Source organism: Ascaphus truei, chromosome 16 (assembly GCF_040206685.1).
Source record: "Ascaphus truei isolate aAscTru1 chromosome 16, aAscTru1.hap1, whole genome shotgun sequence".
Lineage (NCBI taxonomy): Eukaryota > Metazoa > Chordata > Amphibia > Anura > Ascaphidae > Ascaphus > Ascaphus truei.
The window spans coordinates 49,708,182-49,722,727 of record NC_134498.1 but is presented as its reverse complement, the minus strand read 5'-3'; the positions used below and the strand labels follow the sequence as shown (position 1 = coordinate 49,722,727).

The 14,546-nt window shown below is 53.0% G+C and overlaps 1 protein-coding gene across 1 annotated transcript in view; it reads left to right on the top strand.

Moving 5' to 3' along the window:
- LOC142467239 (vascular endothelial growth factor receptor kdr-like) overlaps window positions 1-14,546 on the top strand; it is a 145,984-nt gene that overhangs the window by 50,167 nt on the left and 81,271 nt on the right. Inside the window, 4 exon segments of the mRNA XM_075572670.1 lie at window positions 5,248-5,384; window positions 6,444-6,606; window positions 9,060-9,177; window positions 11,376-11,551. Of these exon segments, the coding sequence (XP_075428785.1) occupies window positions 5,248-5,384; window positions 6,444-6,606; window positions 9,060-9,177; window positions 11,376-11,551 (594 nt within the window).

The following is a 14,546-nucleotide window of genomic DNA, read 5'->3' as shown; positions in this document are numbered from 1 at the left end:
GACACTGTGTGTGTGTCTCTCACTGTGTGTGTCACTGTGTGTGTGTGTCTGTGTCACATGGGGGGGAGCAGGAGGGGAGAGAGAGGGGGGGAGCGGAGAAACATACAGGGGGAGTGGAGAGGAGAGACCCGGAAATTTTAACCAACCCACCCCCCCTCCTGTCCACTCTCCCCCCCCCCTCCACCCCCCTCCTCCTCCCGTCCGCACTCTCCCCCCCCTCCCGTCCGCTCAACCCCCCCCCTCCTCCCGTCCGCTCTCCCCCCCCTCCTCCCGTCCGCTCTAACCCCCCCTCCTCCCGTCCGCTCTCCCCCCCCCTCCTCCCGTCCGCTCTCCCCCCCCTCTCCCGTCCGCTCTCCCCCCCTCTCCCGTCCGCTCTCCCCCCCCTCCTCCTCCTGTCCGCTCTCCCCCCCCCTCCTCCTCCCGTCCGCTCTCCCCCCCCCTCCTCCTCCCGTCCGCTCTCCCCCCCCCCTCCTCCTCCCGTCCGCTCTCTCCCCCCCCTCCTCCTCCCGTCCGCTCTCCCCCCCCCCTCCTCCTCCCGTCCGCTCTCCCCCCCCTCCTCCTCCCGTCCGCTCTCTCCCCCCCCTCCTCCTCCCGTCCGCTCTCTCCCCCCCCTCCTCCTCCCGTCCGCTCTCTCCCCCCCCCTCCTCCTCCCGTCCGCTCTCTCCCCCCCCTCCTCCTCCCGTCCGCTCTCCCCCCCCCCTCCTCCTCCCGTCCGCTCTCTCCCCCCCCTCTGCTCTCCCCCCCCTCCTCCTCCCGTCCGCTCTCTCCCCCCCCCTCCTCCTCCCGTCCCCTCTCTCCCCCCCTCCTCCTCCCGTCCCCTCTCTCCCCCCCTCCTCCTCCCGTCCCCTCTCTCCCCCCCCCTCCTCCTCCCGTCCGCTCTCTCCCCCCCCTCCTCCTCCCGTCCGCTCTCCCCCCCCTCCTCCTCCTCCCGTCCGCTCTCCCCCCCCTCCTCCTCCTCCCGTCCGCTCTCCCCCCCCTCCTCCTCCTCCCGTCCGCTCTCCCCCCCTCCTCCTCCTCCCGTCCGCTCTCCCCCCCCTCCTCCTCCTCCCGTCCGCTCTCCCCCCCCTCCTCCTCCTCCCGTCCGCTCTCCCCCCCTCCTCCTCCTCCCGTCCGCTCTCCCCCCCTCCTCCTCCTCCCGTCCGCTCTCACCCCTCCTCCTCCTCCCGTCCGCTCTCCGTCCGCTGTCCGTCCGCCCTCCCGTCCGCTCTCCAGTCCGCTCTCCATCCGCCCTCCCGTCCGCTCTCCGTCCGCCCTCCCGTCCGCTCTCCGTCCGCCCTCCCGCCCGCTCTCCGTCCGCCCTCCCGCCCGCTCTCCGTCCGCCCTCCCGCCCGCTCTCCGTCCGCCCTCCCGCCCGCTCTCCGTCCGCCCTCCCGTCCGCCCTCCCGTCCGCTCTCCGTCCGCCCTCTCGTCCGCTCTCCGTCCGCTCTCCGTCCGCCCTCCCGTCCGCCCTCCCGTCCGCTCTCCGTCCGCCCTCCCCCACCTCCTAGCGGGAAATTTAACTAACGGGCAACGCCGGGTCTCTCAGCTACACACACACACACACACACACACACACACACACACACACACACACACACACACACACACACACACGTAGGCACACACACACACACATATGTAGGCACACACACACACATGTAGGCACACACACACACACACACATATGTAGGCACACACACACACATGTAGGCACACACACACACACACACACACACATGTAGGCACACACACACACACACACACACACACACACACACACACACACACACACACACACACACACACACACACACACACACATGTAGGCACACACACACACACACACACATGTAGGCACACACATGTAGGCACACACACACACACATGTAGGCACACACACACACACATGTAGGCACACACACACACACATGTAGGCACACGCATACACACACACACGTAGACACACGTAGACACACACACACATGTAGACACACACACATGTAGACACACGTACAAACACACACGTGTACACACACGTATTCACACACGTATACACACAGGCACACGTAGACACACACACACGTAGACACACACACGTACACACACACACGTACACACACGTACACACACACACGTATACACACGTACACACACGTACACACACACACGTATACACATACACACACGTAGACACACACACATGTACACGTAGACACGTACACACACACATGTACACGTATACTCACACACATGTACACGTACACACACACATGGAGACATACACACACACATGTAGACATACACACACACGTATACATACACATAATGTATACACACACACATGTATACACACACACGTGTATACACACACGTATACACACACACACACGTGTATACACACACATGTATACACACACACACACGTGTATACACACACACACACTATCCCCAGCACCACCACATCAGCACACCGCTATCCCATGCCCCCCCAGCACACTGGCATTCTCGGCTCCCCGCCATTCTCAGCCCCCATCAACACCATCAGCACTCACACATCGGCACCTTTGCACCTCCCCCATCGGCACACCCACATCCGCACCCCCACATCAGCACCAAACCCTCCCAAATCAGCACACCGATACAATCACCATCAGTACAGCCACAGCAGCACTACCACCGCACATGGGCCGCGTGGACCACTCCCCACCCAAATGCCACACCCACACCACAAACATCCCGGGCAACGCCGGGGCTCTCAGCTAGTGTATATATATAGTGATGAAGTGTTAACAAAAATGTTAATGTTTTTTTTTTTTTAATGTTCTTTTCTTTGAGACGCCGGTGATTTGGAACGAGTTAATGACCTTTATTGATCGGACAGAACCGACTCCCATTTCTCAATCTTTTCAATGCGTAACATTTTATTCGCAGGACGTGCGGTTTGTCACTTATTAGCGATCGATCGGAGGGCAGCTTATCCAATTAACCTGCCCCGGCCGCTTCTAGGACCAGCTATGAAACTGTGCGGGGAAAGTCCGAGATAAAGTCCTCGTCCTGAGCTTGTAACCCCTAGTCGCCCTGAATAATGGGTGTGAATTGAGTTGCTGTGGCAGTGTTATTGGGCTGTTGAGCGGAGGAAAGCCCAGTCAAGCTGACATTGAGGGGAATTGTGCCGGATTTTCAGTTGGCGCAACTGGCGGTATCGGTCAGGAGGGCGACCCTGAGCCGCCAAGCACCCCTCCCCCCTCCCTGTCTGCGTCGGCCTGAGAAGGATCCTAGTTTAAATCCAATGTCCGCTGCTTTTATAACCCTGCGCAAATCACTTTATTTCAGTGCCACAGGCATCAAAATGGGTTAATAACCTCCCTACCGAAGGAGAAGGAGCAGCTTAGTGAGTAAAGGCCCTGCGAGTAAAGGCCCGGCGAGTAAAGGCCCGGCGAGTAAAGGCCCGGCGAGTAAAGGCCCGGCGAGTAAAGGCTCGGCGAGTAAAGGCCCGGCGAGTAAAGGCCCGGCGAGTAAAGGCCCGGCGACTAAAGGCCCGGCGACTAAAGGCCCGGCGACTAAAGGCCCGGCGAGTAAAGGCTCGGCGAGTAAAGGCCCGGCGAGTACAGGCTCAGGGAGTAAAGGCTCGGCGAGTAAAGGCCCGGCGAGTAAAGGCTCGGCGAGTAAAGGCCCGGCGAGTAAAGGCCCGGCGAGTAAAGGCTCGGCGAGTAAAGGCTCAGGGAGTAAAGGCCCGGCGAGTAAAGGCTCGGCGAGTAAAGGCCCGGCGAGTACAGGCTCAGGGAGTAAAGGCCAGGCGAGTAAAGGCCCGGCGAGTAAAGGCCCGGCGAGTAAAGGCCCGCCGAGTAAAGGCTCGGCGAGTAAAGGCCCGGCGAGTACAGGCTCAGGGAGTAAAGGCTCGGCGAGTAAAGGCCCGGCGAGTAAAGGCTCAGGGAGTAAAGGCCCGGCGAGTAAAGGCTCGGCGAGTAAAGGCCCGGCGAGTAAAGGCTCGGCGAGTAAAGGCTCGGCGAGTAAAGGCCCGGCGAGTAAAGGCCCGGCGAGTAAAGGCCCGGCGAGTAAAGGCTCGGCGAGTAAAGGCCCGGCGAGTAAAGGCTCGGCGAGTAAAGGCTCGGCGAGTAAAGGCCCGGCGAGTAAAGGCCCGGCGAGTAAAGGCCCGGCGAGTAAAGGCACTCATTCTGATAACAATGACACTGAGTATGAAGCGGGGGAGTCTGGTTCAATTCCCGGTGTCAGCTCCTTGTGACCTTGGGCAAGTCACTTTTTCTCCCTGTGCCTCAGAGATTGTGCCTGTAAAAGTCCTATGTCCCGCGCACTATACTGTAATTGTGACGCGCTTTGAGTCCCACTGGGAGAAAAGCGCTGTATGAAATAAAGTTATTATTTACATAGCTGTACCTGGTAAAATTCTATGCACAGCGCTATGTACACAGGCAGTGGTAGAAAGAAAACATCTATTATAGTTTGTTCAATAAATCTCCATTTTTCCCCCTCGTTTGCTTTGTCCAGTTGTCACGGCTGTTTCCTGTCACAAACTGATTTGTAGAGGCAGTGCAGAATTGTACACTGAATTCCTAAATTAAATCTTTATTCGGAAAGAATGAGATTTCTGATATAAAACCGGGGAGACATCAGACACTTTTGTCCTACCGGAAAACGAGTAAAAGGTTTTTCTATAGACAGAAGATCAATGCTTTGTCACCTTTTGGGTACGAGAAAAGTAGTATAAAGTGAACAGTTTTGTTGTCGGCGCTCTGCAAACCCCTCTGAGGTTTTGGGGTGACCGTTCTGTGATAAGAGGGTGCCCCACACACGGGATTCCTGGAAATGAGTCGTTGTGATTTAATTATAAATCAAAATGATCCGTTAAAAGGGAAATTAAAAAAAGAAAGTGTGTGTGTCATTAAGGGATCAGTCTCCGAGCGGGTTTGACATGTGAATAGGAAGGTGGATACATTGTATTCAGGGAAACAAACTGAGCCAGTCCCAGTTCTCCATCTTTGAAAGTTCCATGCGTGCGTCAAGACCGAATCTAGGGCAGGAGCGGCCAACTCCAGTCCCCAAAGACCACCAAAAGGTCAGGTTTTCGGGATATCCCTGCTTCAGCACAGTCAAAGACTGAGCCACTGACTGAGCCACCTGTGCTGAAGCAGGGATATCCTGAAAACCCGACCTGTGTGTGGTCGTTGAGGACCGGAGTTGAGCACATTGATTGGTTCATTTCCCCGCCCGGATTTGCATTCTTCTTCATTCCCTTTCTTATTATTGCAGTGCTGCAGGTGCGGGACATTACTGTGACCGCATATCCCAAAGAGCTGCTCGTGGGGGACCCACTGACCTTGACATGTACAACGGAGACCACCTACAATGGGAGGGCGGACCTGGAATTGCTGCATCGTGGGAAGAAGGTGAGAAGAAACTGTGATGGGGTCAAACAGCGCCAGAGAGAGGATAAGTAACCTTATCCAAAAAGTAGAATGACCAGTACAAATCTTATATACCTGATAACTGGGGTTCTCAATTCTAGTCCTCAACCCCCACCCCCCAAACAGGTCAGGATTTCAGGATATCCCTACTTCAGCACAGGTGGCTCAGTCTTTAACTGAGCCACTGATTGAGCCGCCTGTGCTGAAGCTGGGGTATCCTGAAAACCTGACCTGTTGGGGGGTCTGGTGGACAGAAGTTGAGAACCTCTGCCTTATAAAATTACAGACGATAAATGACTTTCTTGTCCCAGCTTGCACCTTGGGGAGAGTCAGTAGGAGGAGTTGGGGGAGTTACATGGTGCACAGATTATAATGAGATGTATCACATTCTGCGTCTCTGCCCCAGCTTGCACCTTGGGGAGAGACAGTAGGAGGAGTTGGGGGGAGTTACATGGGGCACAGATTATAATGAGATGCATCACATTCTGCGTCTCTGTCCCAGCTTGCACCTTGGGGAGTGTCAGTAAGAGGAGTTGGGGGAGTTACATGGTGCACAGATTATAATGAGATGTATCACATTCTGCGTCTCTGTCCCAGCATGCACCTTGGGGAGAGTCAGTAGGAGGAGTTGGGGGGGAGTTACATGGTGCACAGATTATAATGAGATGTATCACATTCTGCGTCTGCCCCAGCATGCACCTTGGGGAGTGTCAGTAAGAGGAGTTGGGGGGAGTTACATGGTGCACAGATTATAATGAGATGTATCACATTCTGCGTCTCTGTGCATCATTCTTTTTCCCTTTTATTTGCCCCCAAAAATCCTTATTTCAAGCTGTGTAAGAACCTTTTTTTACATATGCCGCAGAACTGCTCCAAAATAACGACACTTTGTCTAAACACACTTCTGTCTACATTGCTACTAAAACCAGATTGCTTTGTAGTGTATTGCTACCTGCTTGGGCTGCGGAGACCTGCCACAAATCGGAGCTGCAGGTTAAATAACCCAATTTGACATTGAACTCCTGCGTTTTGCTGTTCCAGGTTCCTCTGCACGTAGGGAAGAGCCTGGAGATGGGCAGCAGTGTGTACTTGGCTTCCAGATCCGTCACCATAGAGCATGTGACGATGCAGGACCGCGGAACGTACATCTGCCGGCATGGCCAGGATCCGCACATCGCCAGTAACATTACAATCACTGTCCATAGTGAGTGTCCCTTGTGTATTGTGCGACATTGTGTGACGAGCTCTTGCCTGCCTCGGTAAAGAGGAATATAAATTGCAGTAACTAAATGAAAGTAACTTGCGTGGCCTTGTGTATGATAACTTCGCTGCCGTGAGATAAAGGGGCGATGTGTTCAACAAGCTAACGCTCAATGATTGATTGCCTTAATCAAATGTAATTATTTTATACAGGAAGTGTTTCGTAAACCGTGTCATTCATAAAGCAGGGCGGGATTACTGCCCTCGTCACGGCCTGGCTGCTTTCCTTATCCTACGCTCTTACTTACAAGGAGGAAATGTGAATACATCTGATCACTTGGGAGGTGCAAACCAGATTAGCGTTTATTTACCCCCCCCCCCCCCCCCGCCTTCCCCCGCACCCCACTCCAGAAACCCAGGGGTTTAATTATTGGCTGTATCACTGCTATTAGTTCAGTTTGTTTCCCCCGCAGCCGTGGCGAGAGGAGTTACTTACTGGGAGGCGAGAGGAGTTACTTACTGGGAGGCGAGAGGAGTTACTTACTGGGAGGCGAGAGGAGTTACTTACTGGGAGGCGAGAGGAGTTACTTACTGGGAGGCGAGAGGAGTTACTTACTGGGAGGCGAGAGGAGTTACTTACTGGGAGGCGAGAGGAGTTACTTACTGGGAAGCGAGAGGAGTTACTTACTGGGAAGCAAGAGGGGAGGGTGGGAGTATATGAAATCCCCCAGCTGTATTCTATTAGTAGTGATAATATAATAATACAAACAAGTAAATGGTTAAAAACCATTCCCACTTTTCTCGGGCTCTCATGTAGATCAAAAAACACCCCCCCCCCCCCGACCCCACGGTTTGTATGGGGAGAAACCACCGTCCGCAAAAAAAAAAAAAAACTAATTGATGTGGAAATCTCTGGAAGGAAGATAAGAATCACTTTAAAAACATAAAAATGGTTCGTTAAAAGGCTGCATCACCTGACTTGTTTATTTTACAATGGCGTTACAGTAAAGCAGGCGCACTGGATATCCTCTCTCACACCCGCGTTTTGTGACAATCATCTGAGTTTTTTTTTGGAGTGAGGGGTGCATGATTTTTTCTTTTATCGCCTACATTTTTCCCTCCATTAAAGTGATTGCACCAACAATGGCATACCCCGTGCACCCCCAAACTGGGTTACATGGGGTCTCTGTGATCTCGTTACTCACGTTTCCCATCTGCTGGTCACATAAAACAGCAAAAGCTTTATCGGAGAAAAGGAATGGAAGAGTTTGGGGTTCCATGTACAAGTGTAGGGGTGCAGCTACTTCTGGGGCGAACTAAACTGAACAAGATGTGTCCAAGAATAAAATCCCGTTGTCTCTTTCATACAGACGGTGCCGTCCATTTGTCCCAGAATTTCTCTCTTTTTGCCTTGATACACACTGTCTGCCCCTTGGAATTTTTCCTATCTGGTGCTGTTCTTTTGGACTAGCACACTTTACTGGCTCCTTGAGTGCCCGAGCAGCTGCAGAACCGGAGCGATTAGCGGGGGCAGCGCTGATTGTGGGAACGGTAAAGGAGTTCTCCTGTTGCGTTTCGCTGCCCGCCGGATCGCAAAGCGAAACCGCCAAGAGAAAACAAGCCAAAAAAGCACATGGTGTAGCCCAGAAGTGGCCAACTCCAACCCTCAAGAGCTACCAACAGGTCACGTTTTCAGGGGATCCCTGCTTCAGCACAGGTGGTGCTGTCTTCGACTGAGCCACTGACTGAGCCACCTGTGCTGAAGCAGGGATATCCTGAAAACCCGACCTGTTGGTAGCTCTTGACGACTGGCGTTGGCTGCCCCTGGTGTAGCCACTACATCATGTGCACTGAAATGGTTAATAACCCCATTACCTCTGTAGCTATTTGCCAACACGATCTGCCGAGCCAGCGGCAGGTACAGTCACACCTTCCGAAATGTGACAGAACTGAGGGGCAGAGATGCAGAATATTATATACAAGTCTACTGTTGCCATTATTTAACCCCTTCGCTGCCAAAAAGCATTACCAAGCTGAAATGAATAGACGTATGTTACTATTCTGATGCATGTTCCAAGTGCAACAGTGTTCTGACAAATACCCCTGTGTGCCCTGGGATTAATTGCCCTGCTGTAGTTTCTGATGTTGGGCTGAAGATATAGCTCTGGGATAATGTCCCTGTCTATACGGGGGAAACCGGATAAAATTCTAGTATCAGCTCATTGTGACCTTGGGCAAGGCAGTATCCCTCAGGTACCAAGACTAGATTGCAAGCTCTTTGGGGCAGGGATTTACTGTACTTGCAAAAACTCTATGTACAGAGCCGTGTACATTGTCAGTGCTATGTAAGAAAATATATATTGTTATATTTTGGTGCCATTTCTCAGTTTAAGGTGGTTACTGCAGATTCAAAAGTGTCTCGTGTTTGTATGAAAAGCTGCACTTCTTGTTTTCCAGAAAATCCCTTCCTGATCATATCTCCCCCGAAAAGACCTGTGCACGAAGTGAACGAGGGGCGCAGGGATCTTAAACTGTCCGCCAGAGTGCACGCTTTCCCAGAGCCACAAGTCACGTGGTGAGTCCCTGTCCCAAAATGTTAGGACGGGACAAGATGTATGCCATGTCTGCAACAAGTTTTGTAATGTTGTAACCACATCACTGAATTGGAAAGCAAAGTCGTGTTATATGTCCTGTATGTGCTGAGACCCACAGTTATATCTTCACCTGTGGTGTGACCCCTTTTTTTTGTTAAGGAACTCTATAATTATATTGTGAAATTCTATGGAACCCCAACCCTCTCTAATAGCGAGTCTGAGATCAGATGCATTGTAAGGAACCCCAACCCTCTCTAATAGAGCGTCTGAGATCAGATGCATTGTAAGGAACCCCAACCCTCTCTAATAGAGCGTCTGAGATCAGATGCATTGTAAGGAACCGCAACCCTCTCTAATAGCGTCTGAGATCAGATGCATTGTAAGGAACCCCAGCCCTCTCTAATAGCGCGTCTGAGATCAGATGCATTGTAAGGAACCCCAACCCTCTCTAATAGTGTGTCTGAGATCAGATGCATTGTAAGGAACCCCAACCCTCTCTAATAGCGCGTCTGAGATCAGATGCATTGTAAATTCTTCTGTATTGGTACCATTTTTAAATGACCTGAAAATTGCAGGGAACCCTTTCGGGATACCCGGGGTACCCCTGTTGAAAACCACTGATCTAAACTACAAGATGTCACCAAGCTGGTAATAAGAAGTAAAAGCAGAACAGACCGTCCATATTCTCTTCTTAGGACTATGTGAGGTTTCTTGTGCCAGGTTGAAGAATTCCATTCCTGCGAGTTCTTCCACAAAACTAAAGGACAAATAAAAATGGTCATGTCTGGTCCACTGCCTTTGAAGTGGGTGAAGCTGTTTACAATCACAGTGTCAGCCCCTTGCGTCCTTGGGCAGAGTCTCCTTATCTGCCTGGGTGCAGAATACTAGAGTTAAAACTCCAGGGACGTCCTCTCTGTGGACACTGTCAGTGCAGCAATGTTATTGTTAAAAGCAGTGATTAATTTCCAGTCGTACAGTTCATGCCCCGTCTAGGAAAATACTGCCTCAAAGGCGCAATCGAAGCAATATCCTACGTGTGTGTTTAAATAAATCCGTTCCGTAGTATTAGATAATACTTACTACATTTTTTTTTTTAATTCAACTTAATGCCATATTTAAGTTTTAATACACTGAGCAGCCTCAGATTTCTATAGCAGGCTTTAGCCCATCTCCCCAGCAGTGTAAGATCTCTGTAACACTTTCCTGTTTGTGATCATTTGTTGCCAATATTCCCAGCAGTTTGAGCTGCAAACTGCAACAATAGATCATGTTACCTTAGTAATTTAAGAATACATTGTAGCTGCTGAGTTACACTGACTGAAGGATTGATTGAAACTGAAACGCAGCCATTTAGTGAACCCTGGGAAGCAGGATTTTGCTGATCGATCACGGGAGAATTAATCGATTGGCAGCTTAGGTAATTATTTTTCAATAAAGGTAATTAAAGGCTGCATATATTAAAACAAAACAAAAAACTTTTTTTTTAAAAGTGCCGCGTTTAATGCCCACAACAAAAACTCATGCCTAAAACGGACACTTTGAATTTTGTCTATTGTGACTGTTTTGTTTAATTAACCCCGTCTATGGCCAAAGAGAGCTGCATTGCATGCTGCAACAAGCCCTGGTGGCAGTGACGGGGTTACAGAGCGAGGAAGGTTCCCGGTATCTTGGAAGTCTGTGTATAACATTGCCACGTAGTTCCAGATTAAAGGGACCGGTTTAAACCGTGCTGGATTTTACACCGGGATGACAGATTTAAAACCTGATCCTGTCAGGGGCTCCCTTTCCTTACACGGAAGAAAATCTAGGGACATGTTCAGCCGGTCTGTTCCTGGCATGAGTAAAAGGGGGGACAGGGCAGCAAATCCCATTAAGTGGGGGAACATAATGCTGAAAACCAGGGGTTGCCAGTCCTCAAGACCCCCCCAACAGGTCAGGTTTTAGGGATATCCCAGCTTCGAATACTGAGCCACTGATTGAACCACCTGTGCTGAAGCAGGGACTGATTGAGCCACCTGTGCTGAAGCAGGGACTGATTGAGCCGCCAGCGCTGTTTGCTTTTTTGTTTTGCTTTATCCACCAACTAAAGTAAACCGTTTACGAGATCTAGAATCCCTCCCAAGAAACGGGACCACAAAACATTTGAGGATGACTCTCCTTCTTCTGCTGTCTTGTACAGGTACAAGGACGGGAAGCTAATCGGGGTGGACCACACCTGTTGCGAGCCCAGCCCCAACAATTATAGCCTTGTTATCCGGAGCCCGAGGAGGAAGGATGCTGGGACGTACACCTTGGTCCTGAGCAGCTCTCGGCACGGACTGCTGAAAAGCGTCAACTTCACCGTGCTCGTCAATGGTAAGTGCCGCTATGGGTAGCACGTGGAGGGCCTGGGAGGGTGGCACAGAACACTGAAACTTGTCAATAGTTTAAACCAGATTGCATTACTTTGGGTGTAGAACTGCGGTCGTTGCTGCAGCCTGCTGGTTACTCACATTTCCCAAAGACGTCACATCTGGGGCAGACGGCCGCGCTGAGCAATATTAACGGCCTGCAACCGTGTGCCACTCCTTAACCATGTCAGTGCTGGCAGGGCGTGAAATGCATTGCTATGCAGCCTCTCTATATTGTGTTCTAGTTATAGTGCTGGTCCTACTGGCAGTGACGGGGAGAGGATAATAAAGAAAGGCGAAAAGCCACTGTCTTCTTCATAAAACCCTGCGCGGTCTCCGAAAACACTTTTTTTTTCCCCTGGTCCCTGGAGCAGTTAAAGGGTTAACTTGTAAAACAACTGTAGATGATCAACCGCTCAACCTATTTATATCAAGAGGTAATTATATGATACATATACAACGGTGCATAGGGACAACCATTAACCTATTAATGAACAAGCGTCCAGCATTACGCCTGCACTGGATCCCTTACGCTGCATTCTAGATGTAGAAATATATTGGGACTTAAATAGTCCTGAAATCTTAATATTCCTATTGTAGCAATGTAAAGCAGATAAATAACTACTTATATAGCAATATCACCAAGATAGGGCGGGGTGTGTGCAGCGCGCTCTGCAGTTACAGGACGGGGTGTGTGCAGCGCGCTCTGCAGTTACAGGACGGAGTGTGTGCAGCGCGCTCTGCAGTTACAGGACGGGGTGTGTGCAGTGCGCTCTGCAGTTACAGGACGGGGTGTGTGCAGCGCGCTCTGCAGTTACAGGACGGGGTGTGTGCAGTGCGCTGTGCTGTTACAGGACGGGGTGTGTGCAGTGTGCTCTGCAGTTACAGGGCGGGGTGTGTGCAGCGCGCTCTGCAGTTACAGGACGGGGTGTGTGCAGCGCGCTCTGCAGTTACAGGACGGGGTGTGTGCAGTGCGCTGTGCAGTTACAGGACGGGGTGTGTGCAGTGCGCTCTGCAGTTACAGGACGGGGTGTGTGCAGTGCGCTCTGCAGTTACAGGACGGGGTGTGTGCAGTGCGCTGTGCTGTTACAGGGCGGGGTGTGTGCAGTGCGCTCTGTAGTTACAGGGCGGGGTGTGTGCAGTGCGCTCTGCTGTTACAGGACGGGGTGTGTGCAGTGCGCTCTGTAGTTACAGGGCGGGGTGTGTGCAGTGCGCTGTGCTGTTACAGGGCGGGGTGTGTGCAGTGCGCTGTGCTGTTACAGGGCGGGGTGTGTGCAGTGCGCTCTGCAGTTACAGGACGGGGTGTGTGCAGTGCGCTGTGCAGTTACAGGACGGGGTGTGTGCAGTGCGCTGTGCTGTTACAGGGCGGGGTGTGTGCAGTGCGCTGTGCTGTTACAGGGCGGGGTGTGTGCAGTGCGCTCTGCAGTTACAGGACGGGGTATGTGCAGTGCGCTGTGCAGTTACAGGACGGGGTGTGTGCAGTGCGCTCTGCAGTTACAGGACGGGGTGTGTGCAGTGCGCTCTGCAGTTACAGGACGGGGTGTGTGCAGTGCGCTCTGCAGTTACAGGACGGGGTGTGTGCAGTACGCTGTGCAGTTACAGGACGGGGTGTGTGCAGTGCGCTCTGCAGTTACAGGGCGGGGTGTGTGCAGTGCGCTGTGCAGTTACAGGACGGGGTGTGTGCAGTGCGCTCTGCAGTTACAGGACGGGGTGTGTGCAGTGCGCTCTGCAGTTACAGGACGGGGTGTGTGCAGTGCGCTGTGCTGTTACAGGGCGGGGTGTGTGCAGTGCGCTCTGTAGTTACAGGGCGGGGTGTGTGCAGTGCGCTCTGCTGTTACAGGATGGGGTGTGTGCAGTGCGCTCTGTAGTTACAGGGCGGGGTGTGTGCAGTGCGCTGTGCTGTTACAGGGCGGGGTGTGTGCAGTGCGCTGTGCTGTTACAGGGCGGGGTGTGTGCAGTGCGCTCTGCAGTTACAGGACGGGGTGTGTGCAGTGCGCTGTGCAGTTACAGGACGGGGTGTGTGCAGTGCGCTGTGCTGTTACAGGGCGGGGTGTGTGCAGTGCGCTGTGCTGTTACAGGGCGGGGTGTGTGCAGTGCGCTCTGCAGTTACAGGACGGGGTATGTGCAGTGCGCTGTGCAGTTACAGGACGGGGTGTGTGCAGTGCGCTCTGCAGTTACAGGACGGGGTGTGTGCAGTGCGCTCTGCAGTTACAGGACGGGGTGTGTGCAGTGCGCTCTGCAGTTACAGGACGGGGTGTGTGCAGTACGCTGTGCAGTTACAGGACGGGGTGTGTGCAGTGCGCTCTGCAGTTACAGGGCGGGGTGTGTGCAGTGCGCTGTGCAGTTACAGGACGGGGTGTGTGCAGTGCGCTGTGCTGTTACAGGGCGGGGTGTGTGCAGTGCGCTGTGCTGTTACAGGGCGGGGTGTGTGCAGTGCGCTCTGCAGTTACAGGACGGGGTGTGTGCAGTGCGCTCTGCTGTTACAGGACGCGGTGTGCGCAGTGCGCTCTGCTGTTACAGGACGGGGTGTGTGCAGTGCGCTCTGCAGTTACAGGACGGGGTGTGTGCAGTGCACTCTGCAGTTACAGGACGGGGTGTGTGCAGTGCGCTGTGCAGTTACAGGACGGGGTGTGTGCAGTGCGCTCTGCAGTTACAGGGCGGGGTGTGTGCAGTGCGCTCTGCTGTTACAGGGCGGGGTGTGTGCAGTGGGCTCTGCAGTTACAGGACGGGGTGTGTGCAGTGCGCTGTGCAGTTACAGGGCGGGGTGTGTGCAGTGCGCTGTGCAGTTACAGGACGGGGTGTGTGCAGTGCGCTGTGCAGTTACAGGACGGGGTGTGTGCAGTGCGCTGTGCAGTTACAGGGCGGGTTGTGTGCAGTGCGCTGTGCAGTTACAGGACGGGGTGTGTGCAGCGCGCTCTGCAGTTACAGGACGGGGTGTGTGCAGCGCGCTCTGCAGTTAC